Source organism: Bos indicus x Bos taurus, chromosome 11 (assembly GCF_003369695.1).
Source record: "Bos indicus x Bos taurus breed Angus x Brahman F1 hybrid chromosome 11, Bos_hybrid_MaternalHap_v2.0, whole genome shotgun sequence".
Lineage (NCBI taxonomy): Eukaryota > Metazoa > Chordata > Mammalia > Artiodactyla > Bovidae > Bos > Bos indicus x Bos taurus.
The window spans coordinates 74,149,847-74,165,536 of NC_040086.1; the positions used below are offsets into that span (position 1 = coordinate 74,149,847).

Below are 15,690 nucleotides of genomic sequence, written 5' to 3' on the forward strand. Positions count from 1 at the left end.
ATGTTTTGTTGTTATCTTGTTTTCCAATGGTGGAACATATTTTTCCCTTTTAAGTCTTTTATAATAAGAAATATAAGAAAAAATGGAAGTGATCTAAAGGAAGAACAGCCAGGAGTATACGCGTCAGTGAAAACTAGTTAAGTTTTAGACTATCGTGTGTGTTTCTCAAGCCTTTATAAATATTACTTTCATTTTACTAGGTAGGTAGGATATTTTCTAAAGGTTGAGAATTTTCATAGTTCAAACTTGTTGATGTTGCATGTAATCAGTAGAATTTTTCTCACCCCCTTGATTTGCTTTATGTTCATTTTATCCCTCGTTTTTCTTTTTATAGGACCCAGTGTTGCCTTCCAGTGTGAAAGCACCCCAGAGACCCACTATCCAAGTTTGACTCTAGCGTGGAGACAGGGCAGGCAGCCCTGATCAAATATCTCCTACACAATTCCTTAGCTTCGTTCTCAAATGTTAGAGCCACTTGTGATTATTTCTCTGTGTTTCTAATTTACAGTTAAAATTTATTTGTAACAAGTTAAAGGATAGTGGGTCTTTGTGTGGCTTTCCCTGCTGTTCACTCTGGCATCCTTTAGCATTTTTCTCCTTTTTTAATTTGGTAATTGTAGGTCATTAGCATGCATACTGAGTTTGCCCTTACATGGTGGGAGTTCAAACACACAAAGACCCACTATTTGCACAAACTGTTCTTGCTGGTTTGGAATGGGCTGCCATGCTTTTCTAATGTTACTGCAACATGTATATTCATTACAGAATTCAGAATTGCTTATGTTTTGCTGTTATGTTTGACCTAATCCTAATCACAGTGAGCCCTTAATTGGTTCAATATGCGATTTGTCCCCCAATAGGCACTGTTTTCCTCTATTACTTTCTAATATGCCACTATAAGTACCAATATTTAAGTTTGTTAAAAGGCCGAGAATTGGAAATATCCTTTTCTCTATTTTCTGTGTATTTTGATGTGGGAGTGATGACACTTTGGAGGAACTCTTCTTACACATAGAAGAGGGAAGCGGCCTGCCTTACCCAGCCATATGTGCAGAGCAGGGTGGGTTTTATCTATAGCAGCTGTCCCAAAATGAGCCCTGTACCCTGGGAGTCCACTGGGGTCTCTGGGCTCGTGAAGATACTGCTAATGTGCTGCCACAGTCAGTTGTTACTTCTTTACTGATTGCCTAAAAATGGATTATTTTTGAAGAATGAAAGGCTCCCATCATTGACTACAAGATATGAAACTTTCCCTACCTTAGGCAGAGAATTTATATCTATACATTTTAAAGTTAGAAATTCATGTTATCTATTTTAATGAGGTAACTCCATGTCCTAGGTCACAAAGGGGCACTGGTTGACTTTCTTCTTAATGCATTTAGTAAAGATCATAAGGAATGCTTGAAGAGTTTAAATGCCCTTGAAGCAGGCAGTCTCTATCTAGTTGAGAATGAATTAGAGTGAAGGAAAGCTGTGTGGGAGCTGGCATTCCTCTGTGTCCATGAAGCTGCTTTGTGGCTACAGAACTGATTTTACCATTCAGAATTCTCTACCTAATATCTGTTCTTCAACCACATTGGCAACTTTGGCATAGGACTTTACTTCTTTTCCTTGAGCCAAAAACTGCAAGGATAGTAAAACATTATTATAAATGTGAGAGTACTTAGTTGACTTTTAGTGGATAGTATTAAATCATATTTGAAAATCAATGAGAAGATTATGCAATTTAAACTGTTTACAAACTGCAGTGCAATCTACTGTTTCTGAATGTCCAAGTATTATCAGGAAAAGTGTACATACAATCACAGAGTCTTATTTCCTCACAGAGTTCTTTAAGAAGAGTGAAATGTGTTTTTATATCTCTGAGGCATATTTTGTGCAATATTTGTGTTAATGTGCCTATACATTATGAATGAATGATTTTAGTCATATGTTGCCTAAATCATAACTTTACAACACTTGAGGAAGAATCAACTAAACCGTAGTTAGAACTTCACAAAATATAAATGTCTGTGTTCCAGAATACTTCACATCATTGGAATGTATGGTGACAGGCATGTATGCTTCCTGAGGCAGGGATTTCTAGTTACTAGACCACCTCAACTTTTAGCATTTGGCATGATCATGATACTTTTATAAAATATGACATTAAATGGAAAGCAATAATATTATTTTACAGGTGGCATAACAGATTTGCCTGCAGTCACTAAAGGGTACAGTGTAAAGACTGAGTCCTTGTAAATTCAGCTGATCTTCTAAATTGTATGGGTTACTTGGTCTTGCCTTTTATTTTCTGAACATGTTACTTGGGTTCAAATTCAGGGCAGTTACTTTAAATCCACCTTAAACCCTGAGGTTAGAAATAAGACCACTTAATTAATCACATGATATAGTATAACATTCTCTCTTTATAATTTTGAATTTGGGCTTATTTAATACACTGATAAATTATTTCAAAGGTATCTTTGTAGCTCAAATTGCTTCACTTTTACACTGATAACTATAAAGAATGACATTCTGGTAGAGATTAGTGTCTGTAAATTAATTTGAAAAGAATATATTCTTCAGGTACTATGGACCAAGTCTTATAATGGCGTATTTAAACTGAGTGTCTGTCTGGGAAATAAATTTACTGTATTTACAGAAATACCTCTCTCTGTTTAGGTATTTTGTCATACATTTGACAGGAAGCTAAAAGTAAAGGAAATGGTATGACATATAATAATAACTTGTCCTTCTTAAAAGAGCATGCAGTCCTTTGCAATACCTCATATTCAGCCACATATTTGCTCTCTTCCTCATTCAGTATAAGAGGCAGCTTCAGTTTACTTAGAAAGAGACATTAGAAGGAGTTTATCAGGAAGATAGAATTTTTAAAATGGGAGCACAACTGAGCAAATCTGAACCCTGTAGGAAGTGAAGAATCAAAATACCTGTTTATTTTAAAATTGCAGTATGTTGTAATCATTTCTACAGTATGTGATTAAACCTGATGGGTTTTCCAGCAATGAAAAAAATCAGTTCTAAGACCAAAGCTGATTTTTTTTCGAAAATTTGAAAATCTAAATCAATCCTACCTGTTGTATAGTTTCCTCTAAAACTTTATCCTAGGGAGTCATTTTAAAATAATACAGCTATTAAAACAGTATAACTGCTACATTAGTGTTTTAAAAATATAATATGAATTCTGATAGTTTAAAATAAAGTAGGGGAAGGAAAAGTAGAGAAAGAAATGCCAATTCCAGTCCAAAGCTTTATTTGCCAAGTTTTCTTAGGATGAATTTTACCAAGTTATAAATTCTTGTAAATAGACTCTAATGGAAAGACTGAGAGACTTTTGCCTATAGTGGCATTATTGGATGCTGCTGTGATGCTACTGTAATGTAATAAATTATTGTTGCAAAGTGCTGTTTTTTTGCCTTAAATTTTTATTTTGTGCGTCTTGAAAACTATAGTATCAAAGATATTGAGATTGTGCAAATGCTGGGCACGCTTGGCATGAGGTCATTCATTTTCATTTTTACAAAACTGTAATATAACTATGCAAGTGTGTTTATTAAAGGGACACAAACTACATTACTTGTATTGTGTATTTCTTTTGAAGCATCCTTTAGAACTTATTTTTAACTGTTTATATTGTAGTCCTGTTTGAATTTCTTTGGATGTCTGTTTTTCCTTAACGTGGTCTCTTGGTCCAGACCCGCAAGTTGTATTGTAGTACAAGGGACAAAAGAAATTTTTAAGTGGTAACGATTGAGATAGTTTGATCCAGGATAAGTGTATGTATCTCAAAAGCAAAAGAAATTTTGATTTGAAAGCAAAAGAAATATCTAGGATAATAATAGACTACGTTATTTATAATTTTTAATCCAACTTTATCTCTAAAAAGATTGGAAGGAATTTACAAGTTAATACTCACTGCAAATGTAAGACTAAAACATTTTTAGTACAAAATAATAAGAGTCTATATTCAGCAAAAGAAATTCCACTGGATGCTTGGAGGCACCAGAGTTAAGCAGTTTTACACTTCAGTAGTCAAGTTGGTGGTTTCACCTTGAGTGAAAAAAAGTAGATCAAAAGTCAACCCATCTGTCAATGTATGATATAAACTGTCTCTTTGCAAAAACCTATCTTGATCTCTGTAAAGTCTTTCAACGAACATGTGTTGAGCATTTGTATAAGCGAATGCAGAGTACTAGGTGCTGAGAATATGGAAATGAGTGTCAGGTGGTCCAGGTCTCAGGTAGGACCTAACTGTAAGAGGACCAGGCATGAAAGCAGGTAATTATAAAACAGCATGCTAAGCACACTGAGAGAGATTTACTGGGCACCAAGAGAGTACAGGGACTTCCCAGGAGGTGCTAGTGGTAAAGAACCTGCCTGCCCCTCCAGCAGACGTGGATTCAGTCCCTGGGTCAGGAAGATCCCTTGCAGGAGGGCATGGAAACCCACTCCAGTATTCTTGCCTGGAGAATCCCATGGACAGGAGCCTGGCGGGCTATGGTCCTTAGGGTTGCAAAGATTTGACCACAACTGAGTGACTTAGCATGCATGCACACAAGAGAGTATGGAGGAGGAATGCCTAATTCATCTGTAGATTGGTGAATTAGAAAAGACTTCCTGGATAAGGCAACTGCTCGATCCATAAGATAAGTAGGAGAAAGCCAGATTGGAGGGTAGAGTGGTGGGGAGAGTGATAGAGACAAGTAGCAGCCTAGATACAGGAGGAGAGGGGTGACTATAAGCAGTTCGTTATTGCTGGAGTGGAAGTGGAAAGCCAATAAGACAAGTTGAGGCTTGAGAGCAGGCCGGGGGCTAAACCAGAGATTGCTCGTTTGGCTGCTCGTTGGAATCACCACTTGGGGGGCCTTTGACAAGCTGTTGATGCCTGAGTCCTGATTTAAATGGCCTGAAGTGAGGCCTGGGCATGGGGATTTTTAAAAACTCCTCAGATGATTCTTATGTGAAGCGAAGGTGGAGAAAAAACCATGAAGCAGCATTAAGAATAGTTTCTGAGGGAACACTGGGAGGAGTTGGGGGATTTATGGATTGTGTGGGCAAGTGAAAGGGTCAGTGTGATTCCCAGGTTTGTATCTTGGTGACAGGGAGAAATCATGGTGCCACCAGCTGCAGTAAAAATCAGTTGGGAGAAAAAGATGAGTTTGGTTTTGACTACAAAGTACCCATGGGACATCTAGATAGAATTCTCCAGCAGGTAATGAGATATAATTAAGATATACAGCGTCAGATGTACATCAGCTGGTGGCATGAATGCATATTGATAGTTTCTGAGCCAGTGAAAGTAAATGAGGTGACCTGGGGAGAAAATCAGACCTTTGAGTGTATCAGGGGTTAAGGGTTATATCGTGAAAGGAACCCATGAAGACAAGAAACAAAGGTTCTAGGAGAATAAACAGATGGTTATGCTAATATCACCATTGTTATAAAATAATAAAATTCTACCTATATAACCATTGCTCATATCAATAAAATGAAAAGAGGAAATGTGCTATTTATTGAATACTTATTAGTCTAGGTATTTTTCTAAGGTCCTTATTACTGTTTCCTTTTTATAGGCATGGAAATTAAAACACAGAGAAGTTAAATAACTTGGTCAAGGTTACACGGATAGTCATTGGTAGAGCTGGGTTCAGACCCAAGTGGTTGGCTCCAGAGTCCATGCTCTTAGCTTCTGCTCTCCAATGCTAATATTGCCTCCCATTTTCATAATAATGAAGTTCCTGCAGTACAGCCGTAGGTTGAACCAATGAAAAGAAGAAAAATCAAAGGCTGCAGTGTTTTCTCTGTGTAAAAGGTACATGCAGAGAAGATGAGGAAGCAGGGGCTGAATATTATAATAAGGATAAGAATCTCTTAAGACGAATATTCAAAAGGATAAAACTGAACATAATCACTTTTTTGGTAACAGCTTTGTTGAGACATAATTTACACTCCACACAGTTCCCCCAACTATACAAATCAGTGGTTTTTAGTATATTCACTGAGTTATGCAGTCGTTACCAGAGTCAATTATAGAACATTTTCATCACCTCAAAAAGAAACCAGTATCCATTAGCTATCACCCTCATATCTTCCTAAGCACCCTGCCTCCCATGCAGCCCTAGGCAACCACTGATCTGTGTTTTGTCTCCATGTTTGCCTGTTCTGAACATATACAAATGGAACCATAAAATGTTTGGGGTTTTTTTGATTGGCTCATTTTGCTTGGCATAATGTTTTCAAGGTACATCATGCTATAGGGTGTGTCAGTACTTCATTCCTTTTTATGGAATATTCCATTGTTATTTATCCATATATTAATTGGTGGACATTTGGGTTTTTACTCTTTGGTTCTTATAAATAATACTATGTACATTTATGTACAAGTTTTTGCATGGTCATACAACTTCATTTTTCCTGGGTCTGTACGTAGGAGTGAAATCGCTGGATCAAATGGCTTGACTTTTGGGGGAACTGCCAGACTGTTTTCCAAAATGGCTACTTTTTTTTTTTTATTCCCACCAGCAGTGTACAAGGGTTTTTGTTTCTCCACATTTTTACCAATGCTTGTTATTATCTGACATATTATTAAAGCCATCCTTGTAGGTGTGAAGTGATATCTTGTGATTTTGAATTACATCTTCTCCGTGACTAATGATGATGGAGCATCTTTTCATGTGCTTGTTGGCTACCTGTATGTCTTTTTTGGAGAAGTGTGTGTTCAGATCCTTTGCTTATTTTTAAGTTGAGTAAATTGTCTTTATAATCACTTTTAAAACTGTTTTAAACAACGACAAATATTGAAAGAAATGCTTAAGAGAGATGTCTTAATGATGTTATCAAAGGCAAAATCCAAGAATGATAAAATGAATGTAATAGGAAGTTGTGGCTGCTTTGAATCATGGCTCTGTGAGCTCACCCCTAGGAGCCTTCGCCTCATCTGTATAATGAAGAGAGTAATATTTATATTACAGGTGAAACTTAAGCAATTTATGAAGCACCAGTCCAGAGTCTTAGCATATAGATACTGGAAGTAAGAGTTAATACTTACCAAGCAATTGCTGTATCCTAAATGATGAACTAAACACCTTGGGTGTGATGGAATATAACTAGTGTCCAGATCTGACTCCAGAGCTTGTGCTCTTAGCCATCCCTCACTAACTTGGAGTTGTTGTTACTTCAAATCACAGAATTAGAACGATCATGATTTAATTCCAAGATACAGATGAGAAGAGGGTAAAGAGCATTCAGATCAGATCAGTCGCTCAGTCGTGTCCGACTCTTTGCGACCCCATGAATCGTAGCACACCAGGCCTCCCTGTCCATCACCAACTCCCACAGTTCACTCAGACTCACGTCCATTGAGTCAGTGATGCCATCCAGCCATCTCATCCTCTGTCATCCCCTTCTCCTTTTGCCCCCAATCCCTCCCAGCATCAGAGTCTTTTCCAGTGAGTCAACTCTTCGCATGAGGTGGCCAAAGTACTGGAGTTTCAGCTTCAGCATCATTCCTTCCAAAGAAATCCCAGGGCTGATCTTCAGAATGGACTGGTTGGATCTCCTTGCAGTCCAAGGGACTCTCAAGAGTCTTCTCCAACACCACAGTTCAAAAGCATCAATTCTTCGGCGCTCAGCTTTCTTCACAGTCGAACTCTCACATCCATACATGACCACAGGAAAAACTATAGCCTTGACTAGACGAACCTTTGTTGGCAAAGTAATGTCTCTGCTTTTGAATATGCTATCTAGGTTGATAATGACTTTTCTTCCAAGGAGTAAGCGTCTTTTAATTTCATGGCTGCAGTCACCATCTGCAGTGATTTTGGAGCCCAGAAAAATAAAGTCTGACACTGTTTCCACTGTTTCCCCATCTATTTCCCATGAAGTGGTGGGACCAGATGCCATGATCTTTGTTTTCTGAATGTTGAGCTTTAAGCCAACTTTTTCACTCTCCACTTTCACTTTCATCAAGAGGCTTTTGAGTTCCTCTTCACTTTCTGCCATAAGGGTGGTGTCATCTGCATATCTGAGGTTATTGATATTTCTCCCCGCAATCTTGATTCCAGCTTATGTTTCTTCCAGTCCAGCGTTTCTCATGATGTACTCTGCATAGAAGTTAAATAAACAGGGTGACAATATACAGCCTTGATGAACTCCTATTTCCTATTTGGAACCAGTCTGTTGTTCCATGTCCACTTCTAACTGTTGCTTCCTGACCTGCATACAGATTTCTCAAGAGGCAGATCAGGTGGTCTGGTATTCCCATCTCTTTCAGAATTTTCCACAGTTTATTGTGATCCACACAGTCAAAGGCTTTGGCATAGTCAATAAAGCAGAAACAGATGTTTTTCTGGAACTCTCTTGTTTTTTCCATGATCCAGCGGATGTTGGCAATTTAATCTCTGGTTCCTCTGCCTTTTCTAAAACCAGCTTGAACATCAGGAAGTTCACGGTTCACATATTGCTGAAGCCTGGCTTGGAGAATTTTGAGTATTACTTTACCAGCGTGTGAGATGAGTGCAATTGTGCGGTAGTTTGAGCATTCTTTGGCATTGCCTTTCTTTGGGATTGGAATGAAAACTGACCTTTTCCAGTCCTATGGCCACTGCTGAGTTTTCCAAATTTGCTGGCATATTGAGTGCAGCACTTTCACAGCATCATCTTTCAGGATTTGGAATAGCTCAATTGGAATTCCGTCACCTCCACTAGCTTTGTTCATAGTGATGCTTTCTAAGGCCCACTTGACTTCACATTCCAGGATGTCTGGCTCTAGGTCAGTGATCACACCATCATGATTATCTGGGCCGTGAAGATCTTTTTTGTACAGTTCTCCTGTGTATTCTTGCCACCTCTTCTTAATATCTTCTGCTTCTGTTAGGTCCATACCATTTCTGTCCTTTTTCGAGCCCATCTTTGCATGAAATGTTCCTTTGGTATCTCTGATTTTCTTAAAGAGATCCCTAGTCTTTCCCATTCTGTTGTTTTCCTCTATTTCTTTGCATTGATCGCTGAAGAAGGCTACAGCTTTAAATGAATTGAGACTGGTAAAGTTGCATTTCAAGGTACTGGAAGGACCTGCTGCTGTGAAACCTGTGTCACCAGTGGTCATCTGTTAACCACCATGAAGTCAGTCAGGCAGTGCTACAGAATTAGTGTTCTAAACTCGGCAGTTTGGGGTATAGTATTATATAGTCATAAACAAGCTGGAAAACACAGGCTGTATAGCCATACCATTGGGTAAAGTTAGAGGTGTAGCAGTCTGCTTAGTAATAACAAGAAAAAACTATATGTGCAGATGAAACTCCTGTTGCCCCAGGTCAGTACTGTAGTAATGGGCGAACTAATACAGAGCGTGAAGGGTACACAGTCTGTTTGAAATTGGCTGTTAGATACAAGTTATTATGCATGCGTAACGGATTAGAAGTTTAGTAAAGGGACCAATGATGTCACAGAGATACAAAAAAGAGTTAAAGGTGAGTTAAAGGACCCGGTTGGCTTCTTCAGTGCCTTTGGGTTTTTTTGCATTCCAAATATTTCTACTGAAATCTTTTTTTCCTCAAGAATCCAGCAAGCCTGGGGCCAGGTCAGGTTCGTACACACAATTGCCAGTGTTTCACGCCAAATAGGATTGTCATGTAAGCACCATTTAAAAGGGCCTGGAATTTCAAAGTGTAAGACTTGAATCAATGTACCTAGATTTAGGGATTTAGTAGTTCTAAATCCTACAGTAAGTCCCTTAACTACTAAGCCTCAGATTTTCCATATGCTTATACATAGGGGTCAAATTTGTATTTGTTAATCAGAGGATTGATCAGAGGTTTGTAAACAGTCATACCCATGTTGGTTATTTGTACTGTTAAAATTGGAAGTTCTGTGCTGGGTGGACATGAAGAAACTCTTTCATGACATCTTTTCTTAATATTCTGTATTCTGAATAATACATTAATTCCCTCAGTTGAGTCAGTGATATAGGATCAAGTCTGGGAGACTAGAAGATAATGCAAAAAGTCAGCTTCAACTAACTGCTTTTTGAGGCCAGAATCTGCACTTCTGTCTGCTTTGTGGAGGTCTTTGCTGTCTTTTAGGCTTATAATATTTTACTGTAAATTTAAAAATAACACCAAATTGATTTTACTTGGGTAAATGCAGATCCAGTTGCGTTTATCATTAGAGCTGCTTTTGGCAGTTCTAGAATGTGTCTGTTTTCTGATAGTCAGATATATTGCTTTCCGATGGTCTGCGGCGTTAGACTATACACCGACAGACCTTTTTGTACTTAAGCGACGTAATACCTGATGGCATGGAACTTGACAAGCATCGAAAAATGACACAAGAGCTTAAAAAATGGCTCACGGATTATTTAAATTTCCAAAAGCAAAACCACAAATGTGTATATGGCTTCATGGTGGGAGCATGCTACCCGGCACATGGTTTGCACTCAGTAAATATTTGCCAAGCAGATAAAAGGCTATTCTCTTACAAAATAAGATGTCCAGCAATTTCCTATTGCCCTGATAAAGCTTCAGTATTAAAGGCAGCCTTCAGAAAATGCACCCAGCTCAGTCATCTGGATTTACTGTTAAAATCTCATCTTTTCACTGATTTTCCACACAGTGAGACTGAAAACCATTATGTGACACCCTGGCAGCTGAACTTGGGGACACAGAGAACAGCATTGTTCAGGGGCGTTCCTCTCCTCAGAATGGGCAAGGACCTTTCTGGGACTTCGTGATGTCATCTGAACAAGCCCTCTTTGTGTCAGTCATCACAGATTGCCTTTTGTCCTTCACTTTTTGGAATCTTCGCAGCTATCTGCGAAGATGCCTTATTTTCTTGCTTGCACTGTAATTTAGAAAAGTGGTTCCCAATTATAGTGGGACACAGAGTTTTCATAACCATTATTCATTCTTCATATTTTGTCTCTCAGTCTCCACATCCTAAAAAACAAGTGTATGTGGGGAGGGGGGACGTGGTTGGAGGGGTCTTGTGGCCCAGCCTACCACTCATTATTTCTTTGGGAACTTTGACCTGATAGTAGCCATGATCTCTCATTTCTCCTGCTTTCCCATTCTTATTGTCTATCAGAAAGAACTTCCCAGGATGTTTTCAACATTCTCTGACTTCCTGTAGTTAATATCGATGCACCATCTCCTGCAGCTCAGAGTCTATCTTCATATCATCGTGATTTTAAATACTTATAAAACCTACTACTATGTGTCAGCCACTGGAGACATAGAAGATTGTAAAATAGATAAAAAGTCCTGTCCTCTTGAAGCTGATATTTGAGTAGGGTAAGACAAAACAGGGAAAAAGAGATGGCACCCCACTCCAGTACTCTTGCCTGGAAAATCCCATGGATGAACGAGCCTGGTAGGCTGTAGTCCATGGGGTCGCTAAGAGTTGGACACAACTGGGCGACTTCACTTTCACTTTTCACTTTCATGCATTGGAGAAGGAAATAGCAACCCACTCCAGTGTTCTTGCCTGGAGAATCCCAGGGACGGGGGAGCCTGGTGGGCTGCCGTCTATGGGGTCGCACAGAGTTGGACACGACTGAAGCGACTTAGCAGCAGCAGACAAAACAAGACGAGTAAGTATGTGAAATTTTAGAAAATTGAAGCAAGTTAGGGAAAGAAAGTGCTGGGTGGGGAGAGATGGATGCAGAGGGATTTCAGTTTCAAACTGACTACTCAGAGCTTCTCTGACATGGTGATGTGAGCAAAGACTAGACAGATATGGGTATCTGGAAGGAAGCACTGTGGACACGTGGAAGGTCACTAGATAGAGGGAACATTACATGCAAGGAGCATGCCTGTGATGCTTGAGGAGCAGCACAGAGGTCAGGGTGGCCGGAATGAGAAAGGAGCAAGAGGAGGAGGCAGCGAGGACAGAGGTATCCACAGAGATGGGGGAGATTGTTTCTTGTGGGCTGATTTTAAGAACTTTGACTTTTTCTCAGAGTGAGAACACCCCATTGAAGGGTTTTGATCCAAGGAGTGACATGACCTGCTATGTTTTAATAGAATAGCTCTGGCTTGCTAGATTACATTGGGGGTTGGAGGGGATCAAAATGATGGTGGTGGATGAGGTAGGACGTGGTCAGATTATGGACCACTCTGATCTGTTTTGAAGATGGAGCTATAGGTGGATTGAATGTGAGGTGTGAGAAGAAGAAAAGTATCAAAGATGTCCCTGGTTGCCTGAGCAAAATAATGTGTATTCTCTTGTTTATATTCTCATTATATGAGCCCTGTTAATTGTGTTCAAATCTTTCATATTCTTACTGATTTTCATTAAGAGAAATATATTAAAATCTACTACTTCAATGATAGATTTTTTAGTTTTTCTTTTTTCTCTATTTTTTGGGGGATGTAATTCTGTCAGCTTTTTATTTTAGATTTTGAAGTGCTCCTGTTGCAAATAAGAATTATTACATTTTCATGAGTTGTTTATGATATTTTCTTATATAGTCCTTGAAATCCTGTTTTGTCTGTTGCTAATAAATCCCCCCACACACTGCTCTTTTATATTTTGCATTTGGATAGTTTTTTTTCCAGTCCTTTACTTCTAATATTTCTGTTACTTTACATATTAGGTGTCTTTGTAAATAGCATCTAGCTGAATTTTTTTTTTATCCAGTCTGGAATCTCTCTTTTAACTGATAGTTTTAAGGTATTTACATTTATTAGAACTGTTTGATACTTTTATTTATATCTATCTTTTTAGATATGTTTTATTTACCATGTATTTCCTTTGCTTCTTTTTTAAAAATTCATACTGAATTTATCCCACTTAGTCATTATTATTATTTTCTAATATAAATAACTTTTTTCACATCATTACTAATATTTGTGCTCACCATTCTCTTTTTTCTACTTCCCTTTGCATCTCTTTATTTCTCTATTCAATTTTTTTTCTTACCGAAGTACATCTCTTAACAGTTCCTTTAATCTCATCTATTAGTTGTAAATACTCTCAAACTTTGCCTGAAAATGCCTTTATTTCCCCCTCTTCCATGAAAAATGGGCTTCCCTAGTGGCTCAGAGGGTAAAGCATCTGCCTGCAATGCGGGAGACCCTGGTTCTATCCCTGGGTTGGGAAGATCCCCTGGAGAAGGAAATGACAACCCACCCCAGTATTCTTGCCTGGAGAATCCCATGGGCGGAGAATCCCATGGGCGGAGGAGTCCACGGGGTTGCAAAGAGTCAGACACGACTGAGTGCTTCTTTCTTTTCTTTCTTCCATGAAAAATAGTATAATTAGAATTCTAGTTTGACGGTTACTTTTTCTCAACACTCCCTATTCTTGGGTTGCATTGTCTACAGCCAGGTCTGATTGCTGTTCCTGTGTAATTGTTCTGCCCCTTCTCTCTTACTGTTTCAACAATTTTTTCTTCTTGGCATTTTGCAGTCTAGGTATGGGTTTATTTTATTTTTTTCCCAGGAGTCATTGTTGCTCCTGAATCTGTATAATCATAACTTCCATCAGTTCTAGAAAATTATCAACCATTCTCTCAATATTATCTCTTCCCATTCTTTTTATTCTCCCTTCCTTGACTCCTATTAGATGTATGTAAGGCCTTGTCATCTCCTCCTCCGTATCTTTTAACCTTAATTTTATGTTTTCCATTTTTTTGTCTTTCTGGGCTCTATTCTAAGTAATTTCTTCAGCTCTTTTTCAGATTTACTAATTGTTTTCTCAGATGTGTTTTATCAGCTATCTCATCTATTAATATTATGATAATATTTACCTTCCTGTTCATTTCTTTTTCAAATCTGCCTATTGGTTTTTTAGACCCTACTTAGGATTTCAAGTACATTATATATATCTTGAGTTATTTTAAACATACATATTTTATACCCCCTTTTGTTCTAACGTTCTTGCAGCTCTAATCCTCAAAATGAATGGGGAGTCTGTCCTTGTTTTTTGTAATTTTTTACTATGAACTCAGCTTTAGCAAGACTTGGTTTTTCTTTGTAAACCCTGTGGAACCAAGGTTGTGAGAGTGACCCTCCAGACCATTTGTACGTTTTCTCTGGGCAAGCACCCTGAAGGTATCACCAGCCAGAAATTAATTTTTGTGTTAATTCATCAGTTCAGGAGTTCTTGAACTCCAAATTTATGTGAGATGCAGCCCAGGCATTTCTGTTCTTTACCCAGTGGGGACTAAATGCTTTCTTGTCATCTCACTGTTGTGGCAGGAGGATTCTTTTCCTAGTCTGTCCTAATAGTCTTCAGTATCCTGATGGAGCCTCCTCTCGTTAACCAAATCCAAGCAGAAGCCAAGTAAGGAAGGAGCTTACAAAAGTAGCCTTAGAGTTTGGCCTGGTTAGAGGTTGAGAATTTTCTAGAATTGATGAAAGATGTGACTCCACAGATTCCGAAGAACAATGACTTCTGGGGAAAAAAATAAACCCATACATACCTAGATTGCAAAACACCAAAGAGAAAAAAAAAATGTTGAAAATAGTAAGCAAGAAAGAGCAGAATAATTATACGGGAACAGCAGTCAGACTTGACTGCACACAACTCAACCCAACAATAGGAAGTGTTAAGAAAAAATAACTGTCAAACTAGAATTTTAATTATACTATTCATGAAAGGGCGGGAGATAAAGCCATTTTCAGGCAAAATTTGAAAGTATTTACCACTAATACCACGAATGTGACTAAAGGAACCATTAAGAGATGTGCTTCAGTAAGACAAAAGTATAGAGCAGAGCAGGGGAAAGATGAGAATTGGGTCTGGAGATGACAAAATAGTCTTCCGTTCAATAAGTATTTCCTGACCTCCATGGGCAAAAGCACTGCTAAGTGTTATGTTATAGACTGTCAGACACAGTGCCTGACCTCCATTAGGAGAGATGGCCATACTAACTGTATACAGGTGAACTACAAGTCACATTATGTGAAGTATTATAATATAGATGCAAACCAGTATCATGGAAACATGAAGGAGATGCAGTGTGGGAGCAAGTGGGACAGGGGATGGGAGAGGTTTCCCCGGAGAAGGATCATGTGAGCTGCACCCTGAAGGGGTAATGAGATGGCTTCTGGGTGGAGAAGGGCTATGGACAGAGCCCAGGACAGAAGTGGAAACAGCCACGCCATGGCCAGTGTGTACAGCTCATCGTGAGGACTGATGCAGCGCATCATGAGGCCAGGGTGGCCAGAAGGTGGGCGGCACGCTCAGAGGCAGGCTGCTGCTGGATTCAGGAGACTCCGGAGCCTTGTGCTCCCCCCGAGTTAGGACCTCATTCTGCAAAAAAACAGCAGCCATTGAACATTTCCATCAGGGAGGAAACCTGATAAAAAAATGTAGTGGCTGGCTTGAGCTGTTCGATATAAATATAATGTAAGTCACAAATATAAGCCCATATGTAATTTAAAAGTTTCTAGCAGTTACATTTTTAAAAAGTAAAAAGAAACAGATGGAATTAATTTTAATAATTATTTTTACTTAACCCAGCATTATCCAAAATACTATCATTTCAATATTTAATTGTGTAACAATTTCGGTACTGATACATTATTTTACATTCCGGGATGTTTGTACTGGGTCTTTAAAGTCTGGTGTATGTTTCACATTTATGGCACTTCTCTATTTGGACTGGCCGAGGTTCAAGTGCTGAGTAGTCACATGTTGCTAATGGGTCCCATATTGGACAGTGCAGGTGTAGAGGATGGCAGA

The 15,690-nt window shown here is 38.7% G+C and overlaps 1 protein-coding gene across 8 annotated transcripts in view; it reads left to right on the plus strand.

Moving 5' to 3' along the window:
* The window catches only part of ITSN2 (intersectin 2), a 126,244-nt gene that overhangs the window by 93,139 nt on the left and 17,415 nt on the right, over positions 1-15,690 (plus strand). For 2 of the 8 annotated variants that reach the window (XM_027555948.1, XM_027555949.1), the window contains exon 30: positions 335-3,576. The exons of the other annotated variants lie outside the window; for them this stretch is intronic. In XM_027555948.1, the coding sequence (XP_027411749.1) occupies positions 335-336 (2 nt within the window). In that variant the 3' untranslated portion in view covers positions 337-3,576. Of the gene's footprint in view, positions 1-334; positions 3,577-15,690 lie in introns of those variants that run through there. 8 annotated transcript variants of the gene reach the window in all.